Raw genomic sequence first — 13188 nt, forward strand, 5'->3', positions numbered from 1 at the left:
ATGGTGTGCTGCTGGGCGAGGGAAAGAGGGCCGTTTTCCCCGGATGATGTTCAGAATTGGCAGTGTGCTGCCTAGGCCCCTCCGGGAGGCCAGGGAGCCTGTTCTGTGGTTTGCACTATCTAGGAATCCACCAGCCCATTCCCTGGAGGGCACTAGTGAAGTCAGGCCGAAGGCTGTCTCCAGAGATTTTATAATCAGAGTCCTTAGTGTCTCCCGTCACCCATGCAAGGAGTTTGCTCAGGGAAAAAGTCGCCCTCTCTTCCAATCTGGGGCTGTCTGAAAGAGGACATTAGAAGTGCATCCAGGGGGAGGGAGTTACCACTTGGTGAGGGGTGGAAATGTCGTAACTATTACACTGTTTTGTACACCTAAAACTAATTTTAAAAAAAGAAAAGAAAAAAAAAAGATTGAAAAAAAAGAAGTGCATTCAGTTACTATCAAAGTGGCCTGACTGCAGATCCAGATGAATGAGCCAGAATCACGGCACATCAGGAAAGTCGTGGTAGTTACCTTTGTTTTCTGCCTGTCCCCACTCAGGATCTTGTTAAATTTCTTTTCTTTTCTTTATGTTAGAAAAAGTAACTCATACCCTCCTCCCCCCATCATGCACACAAAATCTAAAAACACTTTCTCCTTTTATAGGGTAGAGATACCATGTGACCCTACGAAGGCAGGACCACCCCCCTCCACCCTTCCATTACTTACCCCTTAAACTCAAGGAATGTTTCCTGAAAGTTCTTCCATCTAAGGTCCTGACTGACTTGTGTGTTCCCCTTATAGCACTGCAGGGACCTTGAGAGGTCATTGATCCCTCAGGATCCCACCTTGGCTGCTGTCTGGGGACAGCCCTGTATGTTTGAGGTTTCCTTTCTGTTTGGTTAGAGGCTTATTTCCCTGTGTGTGTCATCTGGGGTAGGGTAAGGTATGGGGGCCTCATGCTTAATGGGAGATTTCTAAATGCACTGGCTGCTGAGAGGGCTCTGTGAGTGTTGATTAGAGTTAAGCCCAGAGTGGCTGCTAATGTACATTCCTGACTGATAGGGACCAGATAATGTGCTCCAAACAATATTTTTAACCTGTAGAAGATATGGAAGCTTAAACGAGTTAAGCTTTTCTGCTACTTTCGGTGACACTAGGTGCTAAATTCCCTGCTGACATGAATAGCATTGGATCCTGGGCTTTATCAACAAACAAACAACAACACACCACCTTCCTACTTTGAAGTCTCTCTTCTTCTACCATTCTTTCCTTCTCTTGCATCTTTCTTTTTGTTCCTCTCTAATTCTGTCTCTAGCCTCCCATACTGTGCCTTGATCTTCCTCCCCCCACTTCTACCTTCCCAAAGTAAAATCTTGGTGAGAGATAGTAGAAAGGGAAATCCACAAACATGGGGAGGTTGCTGAGAGAGCTGAGCCCCATCTACGCACTGTCCCAGTCAAGTCTCAGCTGAGGAATGTGGAACTTCTGATTTCCCGGGTGTAAAATTGGCTGGTAAGTAAGGGCTATCGGGCGGAAGTTAAAGAGGTGGTTAGGACTGGGAACCAGGGTCTAACGGGTGTAGGCTAGCCAGAAGCTGTAGAGGCCCCTCTGCTGGTACCCTGATCTCTGTGTATACAGGACAGAAAGAATTCTCCATTTCCCCACCCCCGTAGGGACAGTCACCCCACCTGGTGCATCTTTCCTGTCCCCATCCCCATCCCAGGCAATGCCAACACGAGCATTTCCTCTCCTGTTTCTAGGTATGGCCTTTGGCCTCAGGTCGGCTCGGGCAGTGCTTACACACCATCCAGACTGAAGACCGAGTCTGGTCCATTGCTATCAGCCCATTACTCAGGTAAGGGAGACATTTTTGGATATGATTTTGTCCCATCTAATAATGCTTTTATTTTACAAGGTCAGGTGGGCTAGGAAGTCTTCCACCTGTGTGTTCTAGGTTACTTTGAGCTATTCTCCCGGAGATTTTGGAAATCCTCCAGAGACTTGAGGGCTGAAGCTCACTTCATATATGCGTGGGGTTGAGATAACCTTCTAAGGGCTAACTTTCTAAGCATCTAGCCCCAGGAAAGTAAAGGAAAAGATACTGTGTTAGAATGTAACTGAGTCCAGCTGTGACAAGAGTGTCCCTTCTGAAGCAGATGCCCTTTCAGATCATTCCCAAAGTAGAGACCTCTCAGTAATCCTACGAGGTGATAGCACCAGCCAACCAGCTGGTTTGTTCCCCTTGGAAAATGTCTTCTGCAGTGTCCCCTTATGGAGTTGAGTCATCAGGAGAGGCTTGGGGCCTATGTCCCATTGGGCCCTCATCCAAAGACAGGTATGTGGAGTAGATTCGTTGACCATTGTAGCAGAAGTGCCAAATTTTTGATGGTGGCTTTCCCCTACCCTTTGGCCTGACCAGTATTTCTCTAGCTTTATAAAGGAACGATCTTTGCATCCTGATTCTGCTTTCTTGGACCAAGACAGAGCCTCTCTCCTCCCCGGCAGGGTACATAGATGCCCTGTCCTGCACCTGCTGTGTCACAGTATTTACCTAGGATCTTCCCCACTTCTTTCCCCTTCACTCCCCACCCAGATGATCAATGGGAAAACTGTAGGGCTGCTACCCTGAAATACTGGGTTCAAGTCAGTCACTTGTTTTATGAGAGAGTCAGTTCCCCTCTTTGCTCAACCCCGTTCCCCTTCTCCTCACCCCATGGAGCTTGCACCCCTCCTCCTGCCCCCTTCCACAACTCGCTTTCAAATTTTTTTCTTCCTAAAGAATTAGAGCCGATTAGCCACGTCATTAATTCTTCAATTTGACGGCTGATATAGCAGGACCTGAAACACATTGCTGACCCCAGAGAATGGAGACCCCGTTCCTTAGCATACTGACGATGGGAGAAGTTAATTAAAATTCCACAGAGCGGAGGTGTCGGCTAACCTATAAACCTGTCGCTGTTCGGAACAAATCATTCTAGCAATCCTAGGAAAGAGGGAAGGAAAGACCAGCAGGGAGTAGAGAGGCCTAAGTGTGTGGGAGCGGAGGGTGGAAAATGGAGCCATCAAGCTTTTTCCCCTCCTCAGTTTCTTCCTAATGCTTCCCCTTTTAAGCCAGTTAGCCAGGCTTAGGGGGGCATCTGTGGGCTGGTATGTGTAAGGACTGAAGGAAGGCGGAACAACCTGTGGGAGGTGACAGGTGGGCTGGTGATTTTGTCTTGGTAGTTGGTTCCCTGTGAACTTTGCTGGCTTAAGGAGACCGGGGTGGGCTGGCATGGGGTCGGTGGTGAAGGGACGTTCTTCAGGGCTGGAGATGGTCCATGTGCTTCCTGCACATGGCTTAGGACAAAGAGCATAGACAGGCCCTCCCAGCACCCCCACCCCATATTTCTCTACTCCCGCCACCTCCTCTGGAGTGTGTTAGGCTACCTGTTAACAGAATAGAGCACGACAACTGTTGAAGGTGGTATCAATAAGAGGTTAAGGACAGAGTCTGCCCTCATCATTCAGAAGCAGTTTAGATCACAGTGAACTGAGTTTGGGTTTTTTGGCCACAAGTTGGAGACTGGCTTTGAGGAAAGACCTCACTTTCTATTACTAGTACTACTACTCTCCGACTGCTACTACTAGCAGCTAACATTTACGTATTAGTCATTAGCTCTATGCTAGACCCTCTGCTACGTCCTTGATGTGCCTCATCTTTGGTGAAAACCTGGGTCTTATGCTTTCTTCATATTCTCCTTCAGAGACTTTCTTGTCCTCTTGGTGTACTTTCTTGCCCGGGGATGATCTTTAACTGATTATTAAAACAAGGACAATAGCTGCAGGAATCACTCCGCTCAGTGCCATTATATAAACCTGACAGTTTGAAAAATTAGAGCACTTCTTTTACTCACTATTGGTTGGCTGTCTAACTTCTGACCCTTAGTTATTTGAGATGACCTTTCCCATAGCTGCACAGATGGTATCTTGGACTCTTTTAAAAAATAGTTTGCATTTGGGATTGTGTCTTTACACTAGATTATCAGGGTATATGCTGGTGACATCTCTGCCCATTTTTCTCTTACTCACAAATATCCTGGGACAGGGGTCTTTTCATCTTATTAGATCCATTTCTTCTCTCTGTGTCTATGAATTTGAACCTTTCAATAAACTCATCCATTTATTCAATCTGGGAGTCACTGCCTCCCAGCCTTGGTCTGTTCTGGGAGACTGGAGTTCTGCTTTGCCACCAACCAGCTGAGTGGCCTCAGATATGTCATTTCCTTCTCTGAGCCTCAGTTTCCTCATCTATTAAATGTAAATACTACGGTATTTCCTTGATAGACATTTCTAGATTATTGTGAAGATGACCTGAAATAATGAATAAGAAAATCCTCTGCAAAGCAGGCCAGAATATAATGTCAACCAGAATCTCTCCTCTCTGGTGTAGCATTTGTTTAGTGGCTTTGCCTGTTCTCACCTCTCCACCCGTGCTCTCGCTTCACCTGGCCCTCGAGGAATTACACTGCTCTTTGCAGTCTTCTTGTGGAGTTCAGCAGGAATCTCTCTTTCTTCTCCTTTCCTCCCTGTATTGTTCCTGCCCTGAATGGCTGCCTGCTGTTCCCCTCCCTGCTACCTTCCCCATTGCGTGTGGTCTTCAGTATCACCAAAATGTGATGAAACTCTGGACCCCTCATGAAGAACATGAAGGGAGGTAGGCAGCAGCTGTCTTCTAGGGCAGATACTCCTGGTTTACCTGACAACTTCTCACTCCCTCACTGCTCCCTCATTCAAATAGAAGGAACCTGGATAGTTAGGAGACCTGGCACATCTCTTTTCTCAATTAATATCTTTCTTCTATGTAAAATAATTTGTCAGAGCTATTCATCATATTTATCTTTGATGCTGGGGCTTTTCTGTCTTCTTTTCTTATGTGTGTACTTAGCCACGTATATTTTGAAACATGACACTTCAAGCCCTATGCTTATTTTGAGGGGCTCTTGACTGGGAGAAAGCAGGTATTCTTCCCTGTGTCCAAATGTCGCCTTTCCTTCCTTCCATGACCTTAAGTTCTTGATTTGTAAACAGTCATAGAAGATGATATTTAATACCAGTTATGTGCTTGGAGCTGTGGTTAGGCACTCAGAAACACAGAAGGAAACCAGTAGTCTCCACATGAGGGTGATAGGCAAGGAAGGACCTTTTCCTCTACCTCCTACCCACCTTCTTGCCCCAACTCCAGTAATCCTGTTTTAAAGATTGATGACCTACAGATGAAGCCCTGCTCCTGTAGGGGAGGCCCAGCCTGGAGCTGTTAATGAGTGAAAGAAGGATGGTTTGAGACGGAATAGAAGTCAGATGCTGCAGGCATGCCATAGGTCTGGGTGGAATTGTGGGGCCGAAATGCATTCCGCTGGTCTCAGAGATACAACCTCCTGAGGTCACATTGGATTTTGAGCACTTCTCCATGAGTAACATGGAAAAGCAGACTTTTAAAAATGTGCATTGTGTTTTATTGCCATTTAAAATTATTGCCAGTTGAATAAAGTTAGTAAATACTCAAGAGTGAGGAAATGCAGAACTGTTAAAGACTCAATTTCATTCCCTCCCATCTTTTCCTTTCTTACTCTCTTTCCTCCTCGCTCCCTGTGCACTGACTGAACTCTTGCCATGAGGCAGCTCCCCTGAAGATCCTATTCAGTGGTAGGGAGAAGATAGGTACACAACTGTAACAGTTGCCGGACGATACTAAGTGCCTGAAACTAGGCTGTCTCCAGTTGAGGGGCAAGGGGATGCTGTTCCTGGCAGAGGGAGAAATTGAGGCTCAGGGAAGCTTGATGCAGGACACATGTGGGACAGGGCAGAAGAGGCAGCCGTTGGTGCTCAGGTCCCCAGCCTGTTGCCACGTCCTGAGGGCTGAGGGAGGGAGGACCACGAGTCAGGCCCTGGGACATTGCCATGCCTTTACCACCAGCATCTTGGACAGTAGCTGTGGCCCTCGAAAGGCTCTGTGGGGATTAGGGAACACTCTGTCTTCCTGGAGGCCAGAATTGGGATAGAGAGGGGTTGAAGAAGGCAGCGTGTAATCGAGGCTTGGACTTCTCAGGCAGCTGTGACTGCATGCCCCATTCCAGGAATGCAGATGCTCATGGATCTTCAGTTTTCAGGGCCCCATCTGAGCCAGCCATGGGGGCCCTGGTGGTGAAATGAATTTGTGGGCCCACTTGCCTTGTTTGTCTGGGAGGGGAAGAAAGAGGCGCCCACAGCTCTTCCTTCTTCTGCAGACACCATATTTATTACCCTCCAAGAAAATGAAATCCTTTCTCCATCTCTGAACAACACTTGCTATCGTGCGAGTGAGCGTGGTCGGGAAGGCTTCCCAGGACACTTGGGTTTTAATCCCATCTTTCTTGTTTCTGTCATTAGGGAAATAGATGAGTGGTATAGGTGTAGAAACTTGACTTAGCTGTGTTATTAAATATACAATATAATTTTGTGTTACTTTGCTCACTGTGGTGGCCTGTTTGTTTTTGGGGGGATTAGTCCAAGTCTGCATGAAATGTACCGATTCAAATTTGTAAAGTGAGTTGTGGCCTCTGGGGGGTTTTGATGGAGCAGCTGCCCCTTCTTGCTTCATTTCTCCCTGAGGTGAGGGAGAGTCTGGAAGGAAAGTAGTCACTGTGTACTGTTTGGTAAGGGGGTGGGTTTCTGGGGAGAGCAGGCTGTTTGTTCCAGTGGCTACAGGGTTTACTGTGTGTTATGTGTGGGGTAGATGCATATTCACTAGCTTGTTGAAATGCACCTTTCTTTAGTGAAAGGTAATTGCATTTACAGTTTTCTCTGACAGAGAGGTTTGAAAGTTGGAAAAAGAGGCAGCCAACTTTCAGTTTGGATTCTTTTGGTTCCCAGTGGTTCAGCAATCCTTTGGCCTTGGGTTTCATAACTCACTCAGTGCTTTTAGGGGAAGATGAATCAAAAGTAAAGGTTGTGCCTCTGACTTTTGCCTTTTCTGGTTGGTGATGGAGAGCTGGATCTTGAAGAGGATACCTAACCTTGATAACCTGAAGAAAGATTGAATGACTTCATCATGCTTCCCATTGTGGCTGGTCTTCCTGATGGCTTGGCCCATGGCCAACATGAAGATCTCTCTGTTCTACCGTCCCAGGGTCAGGCAGAGGGAAGCTTCCTCTGGGGCCTGTTTAGGGAAAGGAGACCTTCCCGAGGCAAGGAGTGGCTTGGTATCCCCCTTTGCAGGCTGCAGAGCACGTAGGGGGGAGCTTCCTGCATGTGGTGCCCCTGGATGAGCGAGTCAGAGGCACAAAGGCACCATGGAGGGGCTGCCATGTCTAGAAGGAAAGTCATGACACCCGGAGAAAGAAGGATGCTCTGGGTACTGCTAGATGGGCCCCTGGGTCCAGCCTGAAATGACCAAAAATTGGAAAAGGTACAGTGTGGGGATACAGTTGAGTCAGAGTCTGGTCCTGCTCAATCTCATGGCAGGGCCTGCCACCCTCGAGTTCATTGCCTGCGCTAAGCCAAGCCTCTCTGGCGGGTGTATCCATCAGTAGCAAGGATGAAATACCACAGGGGTGGGTTTCACTTCCTCAATACCCTGGATTTCTGCCACTACTCAGGGCAGGATGGGCACAGGGAGGCTCATGTGCTGAGCTGCTGGACTGAGACCAACAAACCAACCAGCCACGGCTGGCCCAGAACCTGTTTGTGGGAGCGACTTCCCTGGCCAGCAAAGTTGGCTCAGTTGTCAAGAGCTGACTTAAGTAAAACACCACAAATAGAAACAGAGACTGCTGCAGAAGGCGGAAGGCTGTGGATACAGGGTCCACGCACTGAGCCCCTGTCCCGCTAACAGGGATCTATTTCCTTCCCTCAGTCTCAGTGTTTCAGTTCTTTCTTTCTTCATCTCTGTCTCTCTCCCTCTTGCCCCCCACCCTGCCCCCAATCTTTCTTTCTCTCTCCAGATGCTTAAGCACTACCATGCTAGACCCTGGGGAAACAACAGTGAGCTAGACAGCATAGTCTGATGGAGAGACAGACCAGTCAGATGGGAAATGGGTGTGCTAAGTTCTCAGCCTGGGGAACAGAGCACTTGGAGGCATCAGAGCCTTCCTCCTCCTCTTCCCGCGGCCTGCGCCTCCTGGCTCCCGCCCCTGCCTGCACCGCTATTTCTTCTACTCTTCCCGCATCAGGAAGAGAAGAGGTAATTTTCCTGCCGCAGCTGTGGCTGACTTTTCTGGTTTGTGTGTGCAATGTGCCTGTGTTTTTCCACCTTTGATCACTGTTCTGCCGACAGATAATTTAGCAATCACATCCCAAGGTGGAAGCATGGAGTTAATGTTAAAATTAGTTAGTTTTTTTTTTTTTTTTTTACTCTTTAAACTTCAGTGTGTGATGAGGCAGAGAGGAAGGCGGGAGGGTGAGGGGAGCCATAAATTCTGTGGCTGGTGTAGCTGTTCTCTGAGCAGCCGAGAAGCCTCTGATGTCTCCACAGCACTTTCATTAACATTTAAATTAAGGGTTTGTTTTCCAGTCTGTTTTATAGGCAGGGACCTTTCATGGCCTGTCACATGCAGCACCCCCCCTCGCCCCCCCCAGCCAGTGTGTAATTGTAGCCACTGCTCTCTCCTAACTCTGGGTTGCAGCTGGAGTTCAAAGGGAATTCCTAGAGACGGAGCTCTGGAGGTACACAAGGTGCAGCAGTCAGGACGTGGGTGTCCCTCCTCAGAGGAAAGCACTGCGCAGGCGCTCCTGCTCCTCTTATCTGACCTGCACTTTTCTCTTTCAAGGGACACACACTTCAGGCTGACTCTGACCCCTCCCCTCCCTTCCTTCCCTGGGGCCATGGGCATGTGGGAAAGGGTGCACCAGCGAGTGGTTTCTGCTTGTATCATGGGTAAGGGCCTGGGACAGATGGTTCTAAGATACAGATCTTCATGCTTATCTTTCTCCTTTTGATACTTTTTGAGCCTCAAGAATACTTCTTCCTACTCTACTTGACTTAGAGAAGCAAAAATATCAAAGAGATTACCGTCTGAGAAGAATTTATAATACAGTAGGGCCCTTTGGTCTTAAAAAGTACACAGACAGGTATGTGTACACACATCATACTTAGTGACCAGCTTTGAGTGTACAGTGTTTGAAATAGCTTACTGATTTAGGTGATCATTTAAGGAAACTGTTCTTTGAGGTCTTGACATTTAGAGGAAGCTCTCTTACACCTCACAGAGTGAATTTCTTTCTAAGCTTCCTTACACACTGCGTATCGGGCACTATTTGGGGTGTTTTGAAAAGACATCCCTGCTCTGATCTCTCTTCTTCTCATCAGCATCCTGTTGATCTGGAGATGATGAGAATGTGTACCCAACACAAAACATCTCATTAGTTTATAACCTCTGAGAGCTTAGTTCACCCACTCTTGGTCTCGAGCTAGCTTTCCTCTTTAGACAGTAGTGAGAGGGGTATTAGAGCTTTTCTCTCTTTCTGTTCAGAAGCTGAGAATTTTCTTTCTCTTAGAGCCTTGATTTCACTACCTGAGTCACCACATCTTTCCTCCTTCCTTCTCTGATCCACTCAAAGGTTCTGTGACTTATCTACAGGACTGAAGATGGCTGAGTGTCTTGCCCTCCTGTTCCAGGTAAGCTAGTCAACAGGTGGACACCCTCATGCCCTGAAGTCTTGCCCAAGTGGAGTGCGGGAGGAGCTGGGGTGACCCCTGTGCAGGTGCTGCTGGGCTCAGATTGCAGCTTGGTGTCCAGACCCTGCCTGGTGGTGATTAATCTGGGACGCGGGACGGCAGAGGCCCAGCCAGGGCAGCTTTGGTCCCTCACTGTGAAGACCTTTGGCTCAGAGACTGAACTGATCTCTGTAGCCTGCTTCGGCTTGAGTTTGATCTGTCAAGGCTAAAGAGGAACCTGATGGTGGGGCGGAAACTTCTAGTCCTGTCTGACTTATGGCACCGATCCGTTCCAGTGGCCCTGTCATGATAACACTCGTATATTTAAGAAGATTTCCCCACCTGTTAGGTGTAACAGATCAGTCAAAAGAAGGATCTTCATGAAATATCTGTGTTTTTAGTTTCCTGAGCCAATAGAGCTTACTCTTATAAGTAAACTGGGGGATGGGGTGGGCCAGACACCCACATCCTGAAAAAGGAAATGATGGGGGTGTGGCTGGATCAGTAGCATTAATGTATGTTTATGTATTGGGGGGTCATGTCACAGGTGGAAGGATCACCCCATCCTCCTGCAGTTAGGTGGCTCTCAGGCCATTTGGGGCAGATTTCAGTATTTTAATTTAGAGTTAAGTCATAAGTTCCTGTTTTCCTTTTCATTTCAAATATTTTGAAAATGTGCTTCCACCCTTTCGTCTGTCAGAGTCCTGGTCTCTGGGATCTCCAAGTGACGGCCCACAGTATCAGTTGTATTTCTTTTCTTCTCCTAGTTCAGGACAGTCACACATGGCTCTACTTGGTCATGGGCTTAAGACCCAACAATAGGAATTCTGCTGCCACAACAGTTTCCCGGGATCACTGAGTCTCAGTAAGTTTCTTTACTATAGTAGTTCCATTTGCGTGTTAGGAGATTAGAATCCAAGAGCTGGAACATATTTCTCAAGAAAGAGAATATATATGTATATAACCAACAATAGAATATATTGACACCATTGATATAGGAAACTGGCTGTAAAGTTGCTATGAATCATAAAGGTGTGTGTTGATTCTGAATTCTGCTGTGCTGACTAGTTTCTGTGTATGATGACCGTAAAGGATGCATTTATGCTTCAGCAAGTCAACAAATGTTTTTCGTTCTTCCTTCAGACCAATACTAAAAGATGTCTGGCTTTGTGGATTGGACATTTGCTAATCCTCGTGCCTCTCTAGCGTGTTCTTGAACAGGGCTCTTTCGAAGTTTTGGATTGTGAGCTTTTGGGGGGTCAGGGGCTTTATTTCCTGTCTTTTGTAAGAGATATGTGCCTGTGTGCTACAGATGAAACCCCTATGCCTCTGGGATCCCCTATTAAGCTGACTACCCAAGATCTTTGCCCCTTTTTCCAGCTGGTTCTTGCTCCTCTCTCTGGCTGGGGCATTTTCATGGTCTGTAGTGCCGTCAGATAGGCTAGGCTCAGGCAGAAGGTGCTGGCAAGGGAGGGAGGAGTGGAGTGAAGAGAGTGGGGAATCCGTGCCTATAGAAACCTTGGTTATTACAAAGGGAATATTAGTCCAAGATCCGCTAGCCCAGGAAATTGCTTTCTGCAGAAGCTTTCCTTTGTCATAGTTTGCAGTGCAAATTTAAAACACAAATAGGGAACAAAAAAGTATAGGAGGGGCAGGTGGAGTGCCAGTTGGCATGTGATAACATCCAAAATCTTTAGCAGAGTCTTAATTTGCAAATGAGAATTTTAAGTAATGAGAGAGAAACTTTTAGGAGATTAAAATAATTATAAATCATAATTTGCTGTGATATCCTCCCCCACCACCACCACCACCACCACCACCACACCCACTTTCTATGTTCTTGTGTTCAGATTTGTCTCTGGCCCTGCTCAGCTTGCCCTGCTGTCTTCTCCTCCGCTTCTTCCTATGGCAAAGCCATAATCCAGCTTCTAGAACAATGGCCATGTGGTTGTGGTGTAGTATTTTGATTTTCACAGCAGGCTGGAAACAGTAGCCCCGTCTAAAGTCGGTATACTTAAAATGTGCACACTGGTCCTGGGGGCTGGAGCCTCCATGTACGGGCTGAAGAGCTTGCATCTCGAGGCAGGAGCTTGCCTTCTTGGAGAAGGTGTTACAGCCAAGGCTCTTCATCTTGTGCTTTCTCTGATCCTCTTACCACCATGGGTAGGCTTGATGAAGCAGAATGTAGGGCAACCAGGCCTTTTTCCTCTCTTGATTTCCCATGCTTCATCTGTCCTATCTACAGAGGTGTGGCTTTCTGCTTCCAGGCTGGAGACACTAATGTCTCTGTTGCTTCTGGAAGCTTCGTTGGTGCTGGAGGTGGAAATAGGTAGGGGGTGACCACCACTTTCATTATACTGGCCTAGCAGGTGGTCAGGTGAGAAACTTCAGACTGGCTTCTTTCTAGGAGCTGAGCTAGACAAGAAGATACAGAGAGAGGCCAGGAGGCCGTGGAGGATGAGCTTTTCAAGTATAAAAGTGCCCTAGGGGGCCGGCCCGGTGGCTCAGGCGGTTAGAGCTCCATGCTCCTAACTCCGAAGGCTGCTGGTTCAATTCCCACATGGGCCAGTGGGCTCTCAACCACAAGGTTGCCAGTTCAATTCCTCAAGTCCCGCAAGGGATGGTGCGCAGCGCCCCCTGCAACTAAGACTGATCACGGCACCTTGAGCTGAGCTGCCGCTGAGCTCCCTGCTGGCTTAGTTGGTTGGAGTGCAGTCCTCTCAACCACAAGGTTGCCGGTTTGACTCCCTCCAAGGGATGGTGGGCTGTGCCCCCTGCAACTAGCAACGGCAACTGGACCTGGAGCTGAGCTGCGCCCTCCACAACTAAGATTGAAAGGACAACTTGACTTGGAAAAAAGGCCTGGAAATACACACTGTTCCCCAATAAAGTCCTGTTCCCCTTCCCCAATCAAATCTTAAAAAAAATAATAATAAATAATAATAATAAAAAAAATGTGCCCCAGTAGTAGAGGCCACTGTGCAGCTGTGGGGGCTGCTTCTCCTCCTTTGTGTGTGGCTCTTGCACATGTGACATGCACTGGCTGAACAGGTAGGGAAGGAAAGGCTGACATGTGTGGGGTAAAGTGAAGTGGACCTCTTTCAGCCCGTGGCCACCAGGAGTGTCCCTCCCTCCCTTCTTCATTGATTGAGGAATTTTGAAAGAGAGATTAGCTTGAGTGTTGTTCTGGGTCAGTCCTGTTGTGCCTGGTCAAACCTCTGGGGTCTCAGGAGCACAGTCTCCCTATAGGATGCTGCCCAGATTTCATCGGCCATCACTTAGCACATGTTTTGCACCCTGAACTCACTGCACCATCGCCTTTAGGGGCTGTGGAGAGGGTCTAGCTCAAAGTACATGATCCACTGTCTCTCTTTCTCCCGAGGACTCTGCTCTTACAGGATGTTTCTCTCTCTCCAGTTATTTTTTGCCTTGTTGCAGCTGTAGCATTAGCTGTCCTGGCCAAGTCTGGGCCTCTTTTCCTCCTGGGCCTGAATGGGAGGAGATCAAGTGAGTGATTAGTGTGAGGTCCTCCAGTAAAT

General features: G+C 47.7%; 1 protein-coding gene across 1 annotated transcript in view; it reads left to right on the forward strand.

Moving 5' to 3' along the window:
- FBXW4 (F-box and WD repeat domain containing 4) overlaps window positions 1–13188 on the forward strand; it is a 74546-nt gene that overhangs the window by 20351 nt on the left and 41007 nt on the right. Inside the window, exon 5 of the mRNA XM_033130070.1 lies at window positions 1740–1834. Coding sequence (XP_032985961.1) covers window positions 1740–1834 — 95 coding nt within the window. The remainder of the gene's footprint in view (window positions 1–1739; window positions 1835–13188) is intronic.

This window comes from Rhinolophus ferrumequinum, chromosome 16 (genome assembly GCF_004115265.2).
Source record: "Rhinolophus ferrumequinum isolate MPI-CBG mRhiFer1 chromosome 16, mRhiFer1_v1.p, whole genome shotgun sequence".
In the NCBI taxonomy this organism is placed as follows: Eukaryota; Metazoa; Chordata; class Mammalia; order Chiroptera; family Rhinolophidae; genus Rhinolophus; species Rhinolophus ferrumequinum.